Below are 20,693 nucleotides of genomic sequence, written 5' to 3'. Positions count from 1 at the left end.
GCCTCATCCTTTTCAGTGACGTCCTCAACCATAATGGGCCCATCAAGGGTAGACCCACTCCTCAAGGTGATTGCATTTAAGGTCTCCTTTTGATCAATTTGAGTCGGTAAATGTCCCGGAGCTCGAGTTGTATTCTTGCTAGCCAATTGGGCAATTTGGATTTCTAACATCTTCATCCCGGCCTCTCTAGCTTGGGACTCCTTCAGCAACAAGTTCTTTAATTTGGCAAATTCAGAATTTTGGGATTGTTGTTGCTGCTGAGGGACATACGGGGGCTTTTGGAACTGTTGTTGCTTATGAGGGGGCACATAGTTCTCTGTCTCTTGTGGAGGTTGAGCGGATTAAAGACATTTTGGTCGCTCCACCTCGATTCGGATGGACATTCGGCTCATAGTAAGTGTTTGTCTGCCTATAATGTTGAAAGGCAGCACAGGACTCAAAGGGATTAGGACAGTTGTCTGAAACATGTCCCTCAGCTCCATATCTTTTGCAGAAGAAAGGACCGTCTGAAACAGCGTTTACATGGTAGATCCCCCCTTTTGAAGCGCCACCCAACTCATACTTGTCAAATCTCGCCGTGAGAGCTTCTAATGCAGCTACAGAAGGAGATTCAGCAGCTCTCCTTTGATTTCCCCTGGAATTTCCATACTCAGCTTTGTGGGTGGCCAAATCATCAATGATCTTCCACCCCTTAGTCTCCCCCATATTCTCCTGGAATTTGCCATTAGCTGTCGCGTCCAAGATAGCCCTCTGATCGTCATAGAGCCCATTGTAGAACTGATTGCATAGGCTCCATTTCTCAAACCCATGATGCGGAATGGTTCGCATCAGCTTCTTAAAACGGACCCATGCTTCGTAAAAGTTCTCATCAGGACCCTGTTTAATGCTCGTGATCTGACCTCTAATGGCATTTGTCTTCGAGGCAGAGAAGTATTTCTTGTAGAATGCCAAGGCCAAAGAATTCCAGTCGGTGATCCCATTAGCAGCTCGGTCCAGGTCTCTGTACCACTCCCTTGCGGCATCGCGGAGTGAGAATATAAACATAGTCTCCTTTATCTGGTCCTAGGTCACGCCGGTTGGTGGGGGTATGGAACAGCAATAATCGATAAATATCTCCATATGCTTGGTTGCATCTTCATTTGCAGCTCCCCCGAATTGGTTCCTCTCAACCAAGTTGATATAAGAAGACTTCGGTTCGAATTTTCTATCATCTCCCGGTAATTCGAACCCCTTATATAGATTTGCAGCTGTCGGCTCTGAGTGACTGGCTATACTTGCTTCTTCGACAATGACTGGAAATTCCGGAGATGTGACTGTCTCAGCTGAAGAAGTAGAAATGGGTGATGAAGGTGGATCCTCCTTGTACAGCTCGTTCTCGTAGTAACTAGACAGCGTACTCAGCTCTTCCTCTGTCGGAAATATCCTAGATGATCGTCTCAACTCGCGCAAAGTCTTCTCAATCTCAGGATTGAACGGAACTAATTCACCACCCTGTGACCTGCGCATAAGAGGAAACTACAAAAAGAATATGAAAATAGTTTAAGGAACAAATGTCCCTTAAACTAAGAAGCAGACTAAAATAGAACAACTAAAAATTAGAACAATTGCCTCCCCGGCAACGGCGCCAAAATTTGATACCCGTCATTGTGAGTACCAAAAATAATATTTATAAACCTATTAAAACTAACAGAAGCTAGTGGTAACAGGGTCGAACCACAGAGAGGCAGATGTAATTATTAGTTGTCTAAATTCAGTCCAAGGTAACAATGATGTGGGGGTTTGATTGAATTGGTCTATAACTAATGGCAACAAAAGACAATAAACTAAATAAACGGATGAAACAGATATTAAAAAGGGTGCAAGGATGGTCGGTTCACTATAGTTTCGGTGGCAGCAAACTAGGTAGGTCTAAATCAAACGCGTGAGGCGGGAAAACAAGAGGTCCTCTCGGTCCACTCTTAACAAGTAGCGTCTTTCGATCTCGCTACGGGTCCCTAATATCACTATTACTGACTCTCGTCCTGAAAAGTGACTAATAACCTAAACTTTACCTATCTTTCGATCTTAGCATAGTTTAGTCGTTTTAATTGGTAGTCTGACAACCTTCCCTTTCTTTCGATCTAATGGGTCAGTCAATTACTAAACATTTAACTAGCCGCGTGCACTCGATTCGTCAAATATAGAATTTAAAACAATTAAAACGAAAAAAAACCTCACGTGGCCGGTCGATCGACCAGGGTGTGCAGTCGATCGACCGGCATGCGACTCATGTCATACTATTCTACTGCCGCCTAATCTACAGTTCCCCTACATCCTAGCACGAGGTATTTAGCTACTCATGATATTGGTAAAAACAACAACAAGATTAACGAAATAGACTACTGAATTCATGCTTAAAATAGTTAAATAACAAATAACAATAAACGATAATCGGCTTCGGGAAACTAACTAGTAATTCTATACTATGAATAAAATAGGCAATGAAACTGAACAGAAGAATACTGAAAAGGAATTGCGGAGCCAGATCCAACCCGAAAGCGAAGGGAACTTTATTAATCGAAGAACAATAATCACGAACCCTAATTATGAAAGTAGAACTAAAACTAGGTTAAAGCTTGATAAAAACTGGATGATTGTTCTGAAAACCTAGCATACGTTATATAGAATACAACGTAGTTCTTATTTCCAAAACCTAACTACTATGGGCTTGCTATTCCTCGATCTTTTAATTCACGTTAAAGTAGCGGTGTGGTCGATCGACTACTAAGGCTAGTCGATCGACTGGTAAGCTCTGAATAGTGGCTCCTGGAAGTCGTGGTATGGTCGATCGACCATAGGTAACGGTCAATCGACTAAAGTAGCTGTTATTTGACTTCTAACTTCTCGTGGATTTGTCTTTCGGGCCTTGAAATGCGCACCAAGCTCGTTCCTTGAGCAGGTACTTCACGTCAAATGAAATGAAGGATACTTGGGGACGGATTTGGCTCAATATCTACTCATTTCCGCATAAATCTGCATTATTACATAAAAATACAAAAAGTAGACGAAATGGGGCAAATAGTAGCCTTAAACCATATAAATGAGCTCTGAAATACGTGTAAAATAGGGTGTAAAACATCATATAAATGACACGCATCAGTTTGCCTTCACGAGAGTCAATCCAGTACACTGTTTTTGTTTCCACTTGGATTGCCAATAGCACCCAATGCTTCCTATTCAATTTGGGACATTGAACTGTTAGTTCATTTACACGCATTTAAGCATGTTAGTAATAAATTTATAGAACCGTGATTCATTACAATAATCACGTACTATACATACATATTCTCATTGTAGGGGGCAAGCCATAGTTTTTTGGACGATATCAACCGACGAGCGATACTATTGATTTGTTCTTCGTGTGAAATTCTATGCACAGAGAACGCCTTAGGACTCAAGAATCCGTAGGCGTGAAATGGGACCATATTCTCAGCGATATGATTAGTCAGGTACCTATTACGCCACATGGAAAAAAGAATGTTATTGTAATTGATAATTTAAACAAACATCATTATTCGTAAATGAAAATGACTAAATAGTTTTATTAATAAAACTTACTTCATCCAAATCAAAATGTGAACAGCATCTAAATTGTCAAGGTCGACGAATTCCATCAGTTGCTTCGGGTCCAGTACGGCTACATCAGTTGTGCCCATAATTTCCTGTTCAATGTTAATCATGACTAGATCCCCTCTATGTGACTTCTTTATAGACAGGTTGTGCAAAGCCATCAGCGAAACAGTTTTCATTTTTTTCTTATAGTCACACGATTCATAATAAGAATCATAAGCAGGCTTGACTGCAACAACTTACGTTGACGTAGTAGTAATTGTTTTAGCTGCTGCCATGGCTTTGCTTAACTTCTGCAAATGTAAAGATTAAAGTACTTACGATGTGTTAATATTCGTGTCCTAATATATTTAAAGAACAAGTAATAATTAACGTCTTCATATAGGTACCTCGGGGATGACAACATTGATGAGGTTGTTAGGCCATTGCACATAAGAGCTCAGGGCTTCTTTCAAATACGTGACCTTCTCAGTAGAAAATGGTACTTGTACTTCCCCATACTCGTCTTTATATAATTGGGACACTTCCACTTTACTGCAATTTTGACGAAGGGCTATACCATGAACCTTAACTTGTTGAAGTCGGTCGTAAGCGAACACGTATCCCCTGGCAACAACAACTTTCTGTTTCCCCTATAAATAGAACATATGACAAGGCACCTTGCAATCACCTTCACGACAGCTTTAATCAATTAGTACACATACATTCACTACCTTTAATAAATTTCATAAGTAAAAAACGTGTACTGAGATGAATAATTATAAACTAGCAGCTATTAACTTTTTCGGTGTAGAGAAGAACGTCTGATCATCAACTACCTCAATCTCTTCCTGTGTCACGACCTTATTGGCTTCCTCTTCCTCTTCAACTGCCTGATATCGATCCTCGGCTCCCACCTGAGTCTCCTTTGCCATTTCCTTCTCCCTTGTCATGTCCTCATTGGCTTCCTTCTGTACATTAACACTTGTCCATATAACACGTACTGATTTTCCAAATCATATCACATTGTATATATATATAAGACATAAATATTATTACCTCTTTTTCCTCCTCCTCATCCTCCTCCTTCTCCTCCTTCTCCTCCTCCTCCTGCTCCTCCTTCTCCTCCTCATATGCTTCCTTTATGACCTCTTGAACCATATCCAACTCTTTTTCTGATGGCTTTTCCCCAGTTTCCAACATTCTCATCATCAACCTGGTTATTTTATGTAGTCGTGTAGTAGGGATTAATGTCAAGATATATAGTTATAAATTACGTTGGTTCAAATACAGTATTTATAGATTACCTTCTTGGAATCATCACCACTTCGAGTAGTTTTCCCAAAATACTTACTGATACCAACATGCGTCGATACGCCTCTCACACGACCTGGATGCTCTGCTTTGCCGATTGCCCTAGCAAGAATGTCATCACGTCCTTCAGGCTTCCATTTTCCTTCCTCTACCTCCTTATCACAGATCCTCTACATACACATAAAACCATTAAGCAACACACAATTATATAACTCTGACTACCAGTGGTAGGAGTGACATATCTATTCAAACTTACAATTTTCTCTTTGATGTCCTTATCATATTCAGTTTCCGTCTTTTCATTCTTAGGTGTGTGACCTTCCACCCAAGCGTCGCGACGACTGAATTTTCCAAGCTTTGCCTACAATTCATTCATCACATTGATATCATCTCAAAATATGTATGATTACGATGAACATATATAACATCCGACTAAAACACCTAATAGTCTAATACTATAAGAATTATGTAGTACTTACAAGTTTCTTCTTAATCAATCTATAACCACCTTGGGAGTCATAAAAGACGGTCTTTTTCTTTGAAATGTTCGTCTTGTTCCTCTCACTCATAGCCTTCATCAAATAAATTGTATCAAGAAACGTAATAACCAAACACTAAACTAAGTATACTTCTTTACTTATTATTATTAAGTTACCTTAAACTTGTCAAACTGCCTATAAGCGATATAGCTATCCCAATGGTCTTGACTGACATACGGATACTTCTTTGTTGGTGGGTTCTTGTTCATCTCCCCGGTTTCCTTGTTGAACAAGTGGTTCTCAACCATCTTTAACTTCCAAGAACTGAGGGCTCCCCCTGTCTTTGTTTTTAGGTACTTATCATACTTTTCGGGGATAACATAAGCTAACTGCATATATGATGAGCATAGTTAGTACAAGTGTTTCGGCTAATACACATATCAAGTAGTAACTTAATTTCAACTAAAACATTTATTATTGTATATACATACGTTTATTCTGTTTATTAGCAAGGTGTTCCGTATTTGACTCAGTTCACAGATACGCGGCGTACCGAGAGGCACATATTGTCTTACACAACAACCAATCCAACTCGCAAAATACCCGGCATACTCACCATATGGCAGTCCCGTATCTTTATCCCATTGTAAAGGATTAGGTATCTTTGAATTTATTGCTTCTAGGGAAACCCTGTGGCGCATTCGACCCGAAGTGTGTTGCAAATTATTCTCATCACTCAGTCGTCGCGACGATTTCCATCGTTTCTTTTGCGCTTTTGGACCATATCTAAAGCAGAAATTAATAAACAAATAATAACAATGCATACTTATAAAAACAAACAAATCTACCGAGAGGAGGGTTTATTACTTCTTTAAAGAGGAGAATCCGGATTGATCTGGCAGCGGCAATGGCGATGATGACGATGACGATGACTGCGACGGCGATGGGTAGGCTGGTGGTAGAGGGGAAGTTCAATGTTTGAGAATATTATGTGGGGGAGGGGAAGCTCAGAGTATATATGTGTGAATAATACAACACTTCTTGCAAGATCTTGTTTATTGGAAAGTAATAAGCACGGTATAAGAAAAACCGTTATATTTTGTTTCCAAACAGACTACGATTTTGTTTGAAACCGTAATTGATTCGTACTATTTACAACGGGTCATAAATAACCGTTGTCTCTAATATTTTCATGTTGTTTGATTTTCCCGCCAGGAAATAAAGCATCATTTTTATATATATAACAACGGCCTGAACCGTTATAACTTTATACGTCCTTAACAACGGTTTGGGTATAACTGTTTTATTTTATATTTCATTATGTATTATTTTACCGCCAAAAAATAAAGCATCATTTGGTATATGCCAGCTAATTACAATATATTTCTTAGAAAATCTTGCTTATTTCCATTAATTTAAAGGATTACAAGTTTATACATAAAGAGTACAAACTACCACCATACATAATAAACTAGGTAAATAACAATTAGAAGAAGAAATTTGACAATTAACTTAAGCCATGCCTCATTATTTTTGAGTTCTACGATATCCATGGTTAACTTCTTGCATTCCTCTTTTGCCTTCAATATTTCACTGTCATTTCCCCGCTTTGATTGTTCAAATTGATATAGTATACTTCTCACTTGAGTAATCTCGATATCCATGCTCTTTTTCTCATTCACTAACCTGTTTATAACCTTCCTCTGCCACTCAGTCATTGGTTCATCAATCCACTTGTAGTAATTGCATCCACGCATTTTAGTCTCAGGATTATAGAATTTGCATGTAAGAAACTTTCTTTCCGGATTTTGCAAAGTCCAAGAAATCACAAATCTTTGCGAATCGAGCAATTACATGTCCCTGTTGAAATAGAGGAAGAAGAAGAGCTACCACTTGACATAATTTAAGTAATAAGAGAGAGAGAGAGAGAGAGAGAGAGAGAGAGAGAGAGAGAGAGAGAGAGAGAGAGAGAGAGAGAGAGAGAGAGAGAGAGAGAGAGAGAGAGAGAGAGAGATAAAGAAATAAAGAAAGAAAGAAGGTTATTTAAAATAATGTTATTCAGCAATTGCATAATTTAACACGGTTCTTATAAGAACTGTTGTAATGATCTTATTAATATCTTCCAATTTCCATTTATTTTTAGAGGTGTTTGTGAACTAACACGGTTTTTATGCACTACCGTAGTCATTATATATGTTATTGTTTCATTCATTCGTCTATTCGCAAGTTATTTAAAATCTATGTTAATAAGCATTTGTATGTAATAAAGAGTAGAACAATATATTAAAACGAGCATATTATACAATAGTGTAAAAAAAAAACAGTACAACAAGGGGAAAAAAAGGAAACACAATAAAAAATAAAAATAAAAACACAAAAACAAACAGCTAACTAATTAGTACATTAATCAAACACCCTAACGGGAGTTTGACTAGGAGGAGGGTACTGAGGATAAACATGATTATAAATCATGCGTACTACATCGGCATCAAGATGGGGATCAAAATGAGGCACTTCTTCGTCTTCCCATGATTTCGGTACATTAATAAAATTGTACGACATGATTCTTCTCATCAGATGAGCGTCCTCAGCGGTGGCAACCCATAAGTGAGGCCCAGCGTGAACATAACGATCCCTAGGGTGGTTGCTATAATAGTTACTTTTTCCCCTTTGATGGTCACGTGATAAATACCTTGCAGCGAGTTGTTTTTCTTGGCGAAAATCGTCAAGACCATCCCCTCGAAACACGATCAGAGCATATCCAAGAAACCCACGACTAGAATTCCAAGCCGGGTAGATTGCCCTAACATTTGAAAACCCATTCTCAATGAGGATGTCCCTCAATGGGATAAGAGACTTAGTAGTCAAGCTTCCCAAAGAAAGATCGCGTATGACCGGGAGATTGTGAATTATGCACGTAATCGGGTTGACATAGCGGGTTACCGATTCTTTGAGGAGGTGCGATCATGATGATGAAGACGACGACATTCTTGTAATTAAGATATGTATGTATATGTAGATTATTTAAAAAGTGAAGTAGAAAGGTTAGTAATAATAAAGTGATTCTTATTGTTACTGGAAATGTGATGCTATTTATAGTATAATAAAGCTATAATTAATTGGATTAATTTCATCCATACGTTACATTCAAACTTGTATTAATTGTGCATGCATGCATGAGGTGAATAATGGTCAAACAACCAATAATAATAGGGCATGCATTGGTAAAACCATAAACTTTTCAGTTTTGGATCTGTATTTAAAACGGTTATAAGAAAAACCGTTGTTTATTGGTGTAATATGACAACGGATTTACAAAAAACCGTTGTTGATATATGAAATATGATAACGGCTTAACAAAGAATCGTTATCTTGTTGTTTTATAGATATGGTCAAAGAATCAATACTACAACTTTGAATCAGAAAAAAGTAAAAATTACAGGGCATGCATTAGTCAAATCACAAACACTAGAAAATCACAGATAATTAATCAATTTTCTTTAAAACGGATTCTGTCCAACCGTTGTTGATATGTGAAATATGATAACGGCTTAACAAAGAACCGTTATCATTTTATGTTATACATATGGTCAAACACGCAATACTACAACTTTGAATCAGAAAAAGTAAAAATTACAAGGCATGCATTAGTCTTGTTAAGTAATTGGACGGTTGTATTTTTACTAATTGGACAACGGTTTTTTGATAACCGTTGTGTTTCTTGTTAAGTAATTGGACCGATTCTTGTTTAGCTTTTACCGTTTCCACTTTCCAATTCTTAACTTGTTAAGTTTCCAATTCTTATCTTATTATTATTATACCGGTTCCAATTCTTACTATCTTATTATACCGTTTTCAATACAACCCAAACTCATTATAAGTAGAATTATAATTTTCACAATCTTAACTTGTACAGTTTGCACATTCCAATTCTTTACTTGTTAAGTCCTCCATTAATTTTCCATATCGATTATGTCGTCAAGTTCATCAACTTACAGTGGTTCATATTATTCATTTGCTGCTGATGATGATGAAGCATCATATGGACCTCTTGTAGAACCCCCAAGTGGATTTATGTACGCTAAACCTTTTACGTGCATCATTCACAATCTCCCGTATACAGAGGACGGGCATGGAAAGGCTATACCCTCGTATAGCCTTGACTGGTTAATAGGTTTGATTCGGTTAGCCGGATTGAATTTGGTTCAAACTATCTACCCGGACAATGATGCGCATCATGACTTCGGGCGGTGTGCCCTCATCGAGTTTGGCGGGGGTGAGGAGCGGGAATGCTTTCGTCAGGCTCGCAAACTTGAGCGGGCATTCTATAACAATGACTCTTTGAGACTCTGGTTTGATCAGGATGAACAGCGAGTAGGCCCATATTTATGGGTTGCGAATGAATCTGACCATCTCCTACTACTTCCGATTCTGCACCGCCAAGGTCGCATTGCCGAGCAGGGGACAAAGGCTTGTTGCAATGGGAAAACGACCGTGTGGATTGGGCTGAAGGTGAAAGAGACATATATGGTGATATTGTCTCTGAATTCCAGAGGATGGGGTAACAAAAAACATACTCCCTCCATTCAACTCCACACTACACATTTGCTTTTTCACGTTTGTCAACGCTTGTTTTACGCGATTTTTTTTCTTTAGCTTGATATTTTAATGTACTCCTAAAACCTAAGTCATTATAATAAAAGTTTAATATATTTGTGGTGATATTGTCTCTGAATTCCAGAAGATGGGGTAACAAAAAAACGTAACAAAAAACATAAATAATTAAACTTTAATTCAAACCACCACCATAATCCAAATACAACTTACAATGCCAGATAATAATTAAAGACTTAATTATTAGAATCTGATGAAGTATTAGGATACTCATTATGAATTTTGGTATAGAGCAAGTCGTAGATCGACCCTTCATTATCACCGGGAAGCGTAGGTGGAATGGCCTCTCTCTCCCATGACATAGGCACGGTGGCAAGAATGTGATGCTTCCTGCAATGTTTCAGCAGATGATGATCAAGATGGGTCGCAACCCATAGATAAGGGCCTTGTTGTTTATCATCCGAATAGAAGTCCTCTTTCCCCGCATCTTCGCCCGCAAATCTAGCCCCTAATTTTCTTGCCTGACGAAAACTATCATGACAGTTGGCTTCGTCAAACACGATAAAAGCGAAGCCTACAAAACCTTGCTTGTTTGTAGACACAGGGTACACTTTTTTAACCGCGGTGAAACCGGAGTTATGAAGCATATCCGTCAACCACCCAAAATTAGGGTTTAAACCCTTTCCATTCACACCATAATGAACCGGGAGATTATGGAGAATGCAAGTAAAAGGTCAAAAGAACGAGAACGTGATTGTAGCTCACCAGCCATATTTTTTTTAGAGAGATATTTAGAAAGAAATTAGAGAGTAAATGTTTGATAATTTAGAATTTGACCTAAAATATTATGAAGACGTATTTATAGAATTATTTTGGTCAAATTGAATATTATTGGTCAAATTGAATATTTATTAAAGTTCAGTTTTGAATGCAGTAATCAAATTGAAAAATCTATTCAAATACTGACAACGGTTGAATTGAAACACCGTTATCTCATAATAGACAATAATAACGGTTACAAAAGATCCGTACCAATAAAATAATAACGGATAACAAAAACCGTTGCTGGTGTTAATTTAGTAACGGTTTTCGAAATGCCGATATCTTAAACTGGTAACGGTTTTCTAACAATCGTTGATAACAGTGATTCTATAACGAGTTTTTGGAAACCGTTAAAAGCTTTTGACAACGGTTTGTAATCAGCCGTTGTCAAATTATAATAACAACGGTTTTTGAGGGAAACCTTAATTTCTATTAGCGCGGTCTAGGTTTCCGCCAATATTTGGAAAACGGTAATCTAAGTGTCGTTATTAAATGCATTAAACCGTTGTGATACGCTCCTTATTGATTGCCAGATTTGGCGTAGTGATAGCTCGCTATACCACATATAGGGCTAAAATGTTTATAATTAAATCATAGATTTTAATGTAACATATAACATTTTGATAAGGTGATAAAAGTGGTATCATAATACATCTTCATAACGAAATGAATACCATCATTTCTAATTCCATGAACATCTACTTGATGTATTTCATATTGAAAACAAACCACTGAACTTCAGGTTCAGTTGGGGATAATTTACTTGTTTGTTTTTACCAGCGTTTCCTTATCATTCTCCCCCTAAGGTGGTAAAAACCATAACCACCTTAGACCTTAATTTCTCATATCACCGATAAGAATTTATATAGGCATTTTTGTACATTAACAAAATCTTTTGGGGAGTAACATATAATGCAGTTGGATTTTAAATGTGCTGGATTACAATGCCCTTTTCGGAGACTTAACGATTCCATATAATTTTCAAACTGTGATCTCCAATATTAAATATACTCAGTCTTCGTGTAATGTCTTGTCTTTAATAAATTTACACGAAAGAGTTTCAGCACTTATATTTTCCTTAGGATAAACTTCAGGTTTATCAAAACGGGTGTATGTAATAAGAACCCGGATGGCATGAACTGTCACATCCAGATCATTTCATGTCAAGTTTCTTAGTTGTCAACAACCCATGACAATCTTTTATAATCTATCCGGCCAGATAAATGATGTGACATAAGACACAACAGGTGTCTCGTATATGTAAGCAAGACTCATCAATGTTCCTTCAGGGAACATGACTATATTACTCTTTGAGTATTGTCATAAAAAAAAATATAATTATTATGTCACACGCTCAACAAATATTTTTGTCAACGTATACAATGATACTGAACATAACTTAACTTTCAAATAAATTATTGCCTTCAAACTCATCATATAGAAACCTAATAAACCAAACATTATGACTGACAAAGGGTGTATCTTTAAACCAATTATAAACAAAGATTGTAATATAACACAATTAAATTTATAATACCATTATCCTTACATAATTACACTATTAACCATAATTGATATATAACTTTTTACCTGTTATTACAAGTCTAACTTTATATGTGATTAGTATGTAAATTGTTTTAAGATATGTGACAAGTAACAACACTACTAAGCTATTAGTAAATCAATATCGGCCAAATCAAGATATGCATCATCATTGTTTATGCTTCGGATAAATATCACTATATCTCATGATAAGACCCTACTATGTGGTATAATTATGGTTTGCGCAACGATATGACTAATAGGGAATAAGATCGGCAACGCAAATAATAAAATAATTGGTTATGTATACTTTATTATACAGCCACTAGCATCCTTAATTGGTTACGTATACCTATATTATCAGCCAGTTACAACAAAAATCAAATTATAGGACCAAATCCATGATGACACTAATGATACCAAAAAAAAACTCTAAAGCGTCATGTTAAAATATATGTACATTAATCATGAATCAACTATTTTTAAAGTAACAAAAATTAAACATGGAGTCTCTTATACTCAGCATAGTTCGCAAAGTAGTATACTAAACCGCATTAGGAATCAACATTCATACTAGATTACCACATTTTAACAACTTACGTCAAGATATTAGTGGAGTTGAGTTGAATTATCGTGAATACTGATTCAGTAAAGAGCAGTCTTGTCATAATTTGTAAACATTGTGAATTTCAGGTCACAATTTCAGTATTTGTAACATTTATGAATTTTAGACCATAATATGAATACCAAAATTTCATCTTGTAGATCACTTTTCTTTTCTCATATCAAATTCTTGCATATGTGAGTCTCATATTCTCACATGACTTTTCATGAGATATCCACATTCATGAGATATTTTTATTTCTTTCAATGAATGAATTTGGCTCAATAAGGCCATATCATTAAGCTCAATTAAGGCTTATTTACTTGGCTAATCAAATGCCACATTATTAGGTTCAATTAAGGCCGCAATATTAGGCTTATCATAACGCCATATTCTCGATCTCTGCTACAGACATAGTCTTTATGAGATGTCACATTCACTTCAAGGAATGGATTAAATTTCACATCTCATTATATTGTTCAACTTCAGGTGAACAAGAATCAATTCGCAAATAAATTTGCCTTTCATAAAGACCGCTTTAAATTGAACAACGGTTCATATACTCATAGACTTGGATTTCTGGCCACTTACACTTATACAATATGAATATATTGTACTGATGAGACGGTGTTAAAATATACACACCTTTAAAAATTTAAACTTCATGCCAAAGTTATAATATGGACATATTTACTCATCTTTGTAAAATAAATCTTTTGGCACTTCAGATTCAAAAGTATTGATATGCCTTTTTCCAAAATTCATATATCTCTTACGACAAATATTTCTTTTGAGATACAAGAATCAAAACTTTAACATTATCAAACAAAATAAATTAAGTAATACTTTTACGTATATAGAAAAAATTGTGCACAGGAAAACTTACCTTAACTTACCTTGGATGATATGTGATAATACGAGGTGTTTATTTTTGTGTATGGCTCGGCCATCTTAATTATCATGTCTTCCCCACTTGCACCTTTCTTCTTGTTGCATACTCCGAATTATCAGATCTAAAGGATACATGGTCGCGTTAATTTCATGCTCAATTATTTAGGGTTTCGTGCTGATAACATGTTGTGAAATAAAGACAAGAGAATTTTAGAGAGAATAGAAGAGAGACAAAACTGTATTCTTATTCCATTATGAAAGGTATATATACACATACAATGTTAGAGTTTTCATAAAATAATATATTGTATAATCCTATAAGATATGAACATCCATATAATAATAATATTTCATAATATGTCCATATATGCTATATTTAGTCCTATAATTCTTATCGTGGTCGCTATATATCACTCATTCTAATGCTCACATCCTGCGTTAGAAAATCATATTAATTAGGTATTTACTTTTTAAGACGTATATACTCTTATATTTCATGCACCGCAATGATTCATTTTGTATTTGGGCTTAATTTAATAAAGCGCCTAAATACAATTATTACCAAATAAATAGCACGTCTATATATATCATATTTAGACCCATAATTCTTATCAGAATCACTAATTTTAAGTTACTAGGCGTATGTATGTGTGCTTTGCATTATCATATCGAGTTATTTTGTGTTTCGACCAGTAAAATTATATTAGATGAGAAACTTAAATTGATTCCTATGTTTTCTTTATAGAGCTAATATTATTAGCATCACCTCAAAGGAGATACCTACAATAATGGATTATTAGGGATTATATAATTTGATTTTCCAACTTGTAAGTGAAGTTGTCATGAAACAATGATTAATTAGTCTTGCTGAAGACGGGTCGGAGCAAGTGACGAATAATGCCACTCACAAAACGGATAGGGGGGACAAGGTGGGGGCACCCCCATGTGCTTCCCTCTCTCCTCTATTTGGGTCATTTGTGAGGAAAAATGGTATCCGTCACTCCAAAGTGACGGATACGTGCCGTCACAAATGAGATTTTGTGAACAATGATAATACAAAAGTATACGGATTATTAAGCATTCTAGATAATATCATAAAATCAACTTGATGACTAGAAAAGAAATTAAATTTTCCATTTCAATTTATTTTAAAAAATAAATTGAAATTAGACAATAGCATACTGTCTATTGATCCACTCATAAGCCATAGAAAAACCATTTCAATCCATAAATCAAATCAAAAGGAATAGGAGTCCTTTTTATTTGATAAAAAAAATGCATCGACCTTTGGCCAAATCCACTAGACAAATTCTTTCTTAGTATGGCTTTTCTTTTGTGCTATATCACATTTATTAGTCTATACATTTGACTTAAGGTCATCTCTACTGTTATACTGTTATAACCCAAAATATCTATAATTCTTTTAAGGCCAAATTCGCATTTAAGGAGGACATATTTGTCCTAGCCTTTAAGATGGGCCAAATATCTGTGTGGAATAAATACCACAAAAAAACAGAATGTATAGGAAAAAGCAAAACAATTGTCATAAATATATTCATGTGGTATGATATTTGACTCATATCCATGTGGAATGAATACAACAAAAAAATATATAGGAAAAAGCAAAACATTTGTTATAAATATATCCATGTGGTACGATATTTGAGTTGTTTTAAGCTCAAGACTGTTTTAAGCTTAAGATGAAGGTGTAGCTTAATTCCAATTCTTAAACCCTCTTGTATTTTCAAAGTTTATATATACCCGTGTGCATTTTTGCGCTCTCAAACACCACTTGTGATCACCAACCAACAAAATTTTCTCAAAAATAAAAATATAACAATAAAAAATGGCAACTTCAATTTGTCATGATTTGAGTTCTCTTCTCTCTACGAAGGACCGAGATTTTCTTATCCGCAACAATGGTGATCAGGTATCCTTCTTATCCGCAACAATGTTGATTCATTTAATTTTGAGTGACTTGATAAGTAAAGATAGCACAGATTGCACCTTTTTCATTTTTTTTTTTTTTTTTTTTTTTTTTTTTTTTTTTTTTTTTTTAAATTACTACAACATCAACGACAACATTACCCGGTGCCCTCGAGCGCTCTAGCAAACAGAGGACTAGAGGAGTATGGGGGTTGAATGTACGTAGCTTTAATTTACCCTGTGTTTAGAATACAAGGTTGCTATTTTCGATGATGACCCAAGATGACTTCTTTTTAACTACTGGCACTAAATTTGGAAATTTACGCGGGTAAAACCATACAAGGTAATTAAGGTTGTACGAGTGAATTACTGAATTTTGTACATCATATCAAATAAGGAGTACTTGATAGTTTAATAGCATGATTAAAAACTTTCTGCTGATTTATGCTCCGTATAATTAGAGGCATTGAAAAAGTTTAGGGTCTGTTTGAAAACACATTTTAGAGATTGTGGTGGAGTATGGGTATTTGATGAATTAACTTTCAAGAGAATTGATGCATTTGATATTTGTATGGTATACACATTGCATCGAAACAAATTATGCAAACCGATTTATATGTGAGAATGAACCATTAACCATATAACTATCAGTTTGCTGATAGTTTTGCTTTTCTCGAGTTACTATTGGTTGCTTTAGCAGAAATCGTACCTCAATCTGTGCCTCCATTTGAGATGATTGTAGGTGAAGATCAAAGACATTAGTGGGAAAATTGTAGGTTTATATTTCTCTGCCTCATGGTGCCCACATTGTCGTACATTCACTCCGACTTTAGTTAAAATCTACAACGAGCTTACGTCAAAAGGGGATGTCGAAATTGTCTTCATTTCATCGGATAAAGATGAAGAATCCTTCAATAATTATTTTTCTAAGATGCCATGGCTCGCCGTTCCATTTTCTGAATCAACCTCAATCACGTCTATTAAGGGAAATTTCAGTTTCAGGGGGATCCCTCATCTTGTGTTCCTTAATGGAGATGGGTACATTTCGACTGAAGACGGTGTCAAGTTGGTCATGGAACATCAAGCAGAGGCATACCCATTTAGTTCTGAAAGAGTCAACGACTTGAAACAGGCAGAAGACGAAGCAAGACGAAATCAGAGCTTGAAGTCTCTTTTGGTTTCTAGCTCTCGAGATTTTGTGATTTCAAGTGATGGAACCAAGGTAATGATATCTATTTTGTGTGCAATTCATGTACGTATTAGTTTATATGATAGAAACAATACGAGTAGCAAGCATAAATAAAACTGCAAGGTTTAGCATAACTCAATCTTGATTGTTTGGTGATAATATAACAGATTCCTGTATCTGAGCTCCAAGGAAAGATTGTTGCCCTTTACTTTTGCATCAGCTCTTATACACCGTCCTCTGAGTTCAACGAAAAATTAACTGATGTCTACAAGAAACTCAAGGAGAAAGGAGAGAATTTTGAGATTGTGTCAATATTTATGGATAATAACAACAATACACAAGTACTTGAAGAAGTATTATCTCAAATGGCATGGTTTGCGTTACCATTCAAAGATGAGCAGATAGAAACACTTGCTCGTTATTTCGAGCTCAGGACCATTCCTAGACTTGTCATCATAGGGCCAAATGGGCAGACTTTGAATCATAGTGTAGCCGAGCTTATAGATGAGCATGGTATAGAAGCTTACCCTTTCACCTCGGAGAGGTTGGTTGAGCTTTCTGAGATTGAGAAAGCCAAGTTCGACTCACAAACCCTTGAGGATATTCTAGTATCAGGTGACAAGGACTATGTCATTGACAATAGTGGCGCTCAGGTAACTCATTCTTATCTTCCACCACTTAATCATCAGATCAATTTTTTTTCCCACGCACGAATACTTGTATAAAACCTTTTGCACTAATGATTAACCACAAATACTTCCTTATTGGATGATTGCATATATACCATCTTAATCTAAAACGGCTGTATAGGAAAAATTTTGTTTCCTCATATAATTGTCTAAAAAGGTTATATTTAATGTTTCCATGATGCAATAATAAGATTGGCCTTATATCACCAGGTACCTATATCTCAGCTTGTCGGAAAACACCTTCTATTATATTTTTCCGCCCATTGGTGCCCTCCATGTCGTAGTTTTACACCAAAGTTGGTTGAAACATACCATGAAATCAAGTCAAAGGAGAATGCCTTTGAGGTCATTTTCGTCTCTAGGGACCGTGATCAGTCTCTATTTGACCAATACTACTCACACATGCCTTGGTTAGCCCTTCCTTTTGGGGACCAAAGGAAGGCTTCCTTGTCCCGAAGATTTAATGTCAAGGGCATCCCTTTTCTTGTGGCTATCGGACGTAATGGTAAAACAGTAACAACCGAAACAAGGCATCTCGTAGCAGCATTTGGGGCAGACGCATTTCCCTTTACTGAGGATCACATAAATGAGTTGAAGAAACAGTTTAGAGGAAACAGCAAAAAGGTGGCCTAAGTGAAGCTAAGGCCGAAGTAATTATATATGTGATGCATGTAGTAAACCAGGACACAGCTGGTCTTTTATATGCAAGAAATGTGACTTTGATCTTCATCCAAAATGCGCCTTGAAGAACTATGAACAATCAAAAGATGAAGATGGTAAACTTTGTCATAGAATGTAGTTTTGCATCATGTTGGCAATACAGGTTAATTATTGTTACCGAGTAGTACCAAGTCTCGTTATTACCCTCCTTTGCATTATGTAGGGTCTATCAATAGGGAAGAGATCATTTGATAGACCTTAGATATGGGCATGGGAGGATGGTGTGGAGGCTCGGACCACCTTAGGCGATCTTGTTTATCGATATTTTGGTGTTGTGAAAGTGTGAATCTGCAATATATGAGTATTTTCAGGCTACACGGTCGTGGTTGATTGTCTAGAGAACTTTGGAATGTAAATTTTATTTAATGAAATTTAAACCAGATTTAGCATGAAAATTGTTTAATTGGAACTATGTATATGCTTAAGAACCTAGTGTAATGAGTGTCACTACACAAATAAGACTATACATCCAGATGTATATGAGCATGGTACATCCAAGACAAATCTAATTGAGCTTATATACAATCTTTTCGAGCTTTTAAAATTTTTGAGTTGAATTTTAATTTTTTAAATGTCAAAATTAAAATCTAATTGAGCTTATATGTATTACTTTTGAGTTTAATTATAACTAGTTTTGGAGCCCGTGAAAATCACGGGACCGTTAATAATTTATTGTTTTAATAAACTTAAAAATTATGGAATATGAATGTTTTTCTTCCAACAAATATTTAAGCGTTATTTTAAGTTCTCTTGATTGAATGAAGTAGAGTTTTTAAACCTACAAAATAAAATCTCAAAGGTGTTTAAGGTAGAAAAGTCGAAACATTGTGGTAACACAAAATATGATAATTGTAGACAAAAATATGACAATGTTTATAGTAGTATAAATGAGGAGAGGAAGGCCAAAAAATCATCATTTAAGAAAGAAGTTAGATGTTAAATTAGTAGAGTGAATTAATTATTAATTATTAATAGGTATAAAGATGAGAAGAAAGTAAAAGGTTTATTTACATTTACATTCTTTTGTCACATTAAAATTTGTCATTTTAGGTACCATTTAATTAGATTGTACCGATTTATTTATAAAAGAGTGAATTAAATCAATGTCATGTAATTATAAATTGATAATCCATGTCACAATAAAATTTGCTATGCCACGTTTAAATTTGTCTACAAATAGAGATCATATCACCCCTTGAACCTTTCACTACATTTGTGGCTCGATAATCATCACATAAATTATTGATTAATCAATATATTTTCACCGTCGAAGTAGAACCCAATAAATAAAATTAATCTTAAAACTAAATTGTGTTCTCTACTTTCTTTTGGTCTCATTCGCCAAGCCACATAAGCTAAACTCGTATATCATTTAAGATAATCCATTAACGTTTCATATTTATAACCTTGAATCTAATAATTTTAATCCACATAGGGATTTTGGACATAACAACCGCATACAAATGAAGCTTTAACCAATGCTAAATCTTTCCATTGTCCAAAAATAATCTCTTCCGTCTAGAAAGGTGAATTACATAATACATGTGTTTACATTTACAAAGTTACAACTCCATACAAGGAGAGATTCTTGCATAATACAAATTAAAAGAGAAACACATCATAATTCCATCAAACCAAAAATGCATTTTTTTGTCTACGTAAAATAAGTTAGAATATATCAAAATCTAAATAAACACTACACTTAAGATAAATTCATCTTAGTAACATTCTATGGTTTGTAAAATTACTCAACTGGATCAATTATTATTAGTAATAGACAACAACAGTTAAACATTCATAATCAAGAGTATTATTAAAAATAATGAAAATTGATTTCGGGAAAGAATAACTTACCACTCTTTTATACAACTCATTTGTGCCATTAATATTGCATTATCCTGAAAAATCAACACCAAATAATGTTAACAAAACTAATAATTTATCAACATTTGAAATCTAAAATCCTAGAACTCAACTATTTCGTATAATAAAAATATATTTCAATTGCTAAACAAATATGGAGTACATATTAAATAAAGATCATCATGATGCATATGAATTATACGTTCAATTAAACACTAAAGACCAAATAGTGATCTTGTGTTGATATATGAGGAGGTTTATATGCATGTGGTAAAGAATTAAGAGAGGTTTCTAACCAAGGGTAGATAGAAAGACATGCATTTACCATTTAATTCATCATTTAAGTAACATCACTAATGTATGAAGCTTTATTACAACACAAAATACAATAACTACTGAGAAGGTGAAAGGCCAAAGGATATGAAGTTACGTTTTTTTTCTTTACTTAGTAT

At 35.2% G+C, this 20,693-nt stretch overlaps 1 protein-coding gene and 1 non-coding gene across 2 annotated transcripts; both read left to right on the top strand.

The window, feature by feature from the left end:
* Nucleotides 1-802: 802 nt before the first annotated feature.
* Nucleotides 803-909, top strand: LOC141625540 (small nucleolar RNA R71). Its single transcript, XR_012535314.1, has one exon. It is a non-coding gene; the product is annotated as a small nucleolar RNA R71 (small nucleolar RNA).
* A 14,577-nt stretch (nt 910-15,486) lies between these two features.
* Nucleotides 15,487-18,773, top strand: LOC141623440 (putative nucleoredoxin 1). Its single transcript, XM_074439548.1, has 4 exons — nt 15,487-15,784; nt 16,523-17,002; nt 17,137-17,622; nt 17,869-18,773. Exons 1-4 carry the CDS (start codon nt 15,701-15,703, stop codon nt 18,289-18,291), a joined length of 1,473 nt encoding a protein of 490 aa, XP_074295649.1. The 5' UTR covers nt 15,487-15,700; the 3' UTR covers nt 18,292-18,773.
* The last annotated feature ends 1,920 nt before the right edge of the window (nt 18,774-20,693 follow it).

The sequence above is a fragment of the Silene latifolia genome, chromosome X (genome assembly GCF_048544455.1).
Source record: "Silene latifolia isolate original U9 population chromosome X, ASM4854445v1, whole genome shotgun sequence".
NCBI lineage: Eukaryota > Viridiplantae > Streptophyta > Magnoliopsida > Caryophyllales > Caryophyllaceae > Silene > Silene latifolia.
This window is presented reverse-complemented; position numbering and strand designations above follow the sequence as displayed.

Bases quoted from the DNA above. Each gene is read 5' to 3' on its own strand.
- LOC141623440 (XM_074439548.1), top strand. From the start codon at position 15,701: ATGGCAACTTCAATTTGTCATGATTTGAGTTCTCTTCTCTCTACGAAG. The intron at 15,785-16,522 runs GTATCCTTCTTA...AGATGATTGTAG, and splicing joins TCCGCAACAATGGTGATCAG to GTGAAGATCAAAGACATTAG. The intron at 17,003-17,136 runs GTAATGATATCT...ATAATATAACAG, and splicing joins TTTCAAGTGATGGAACCAAG to ATTCCTGTATCTGAGCTCCA.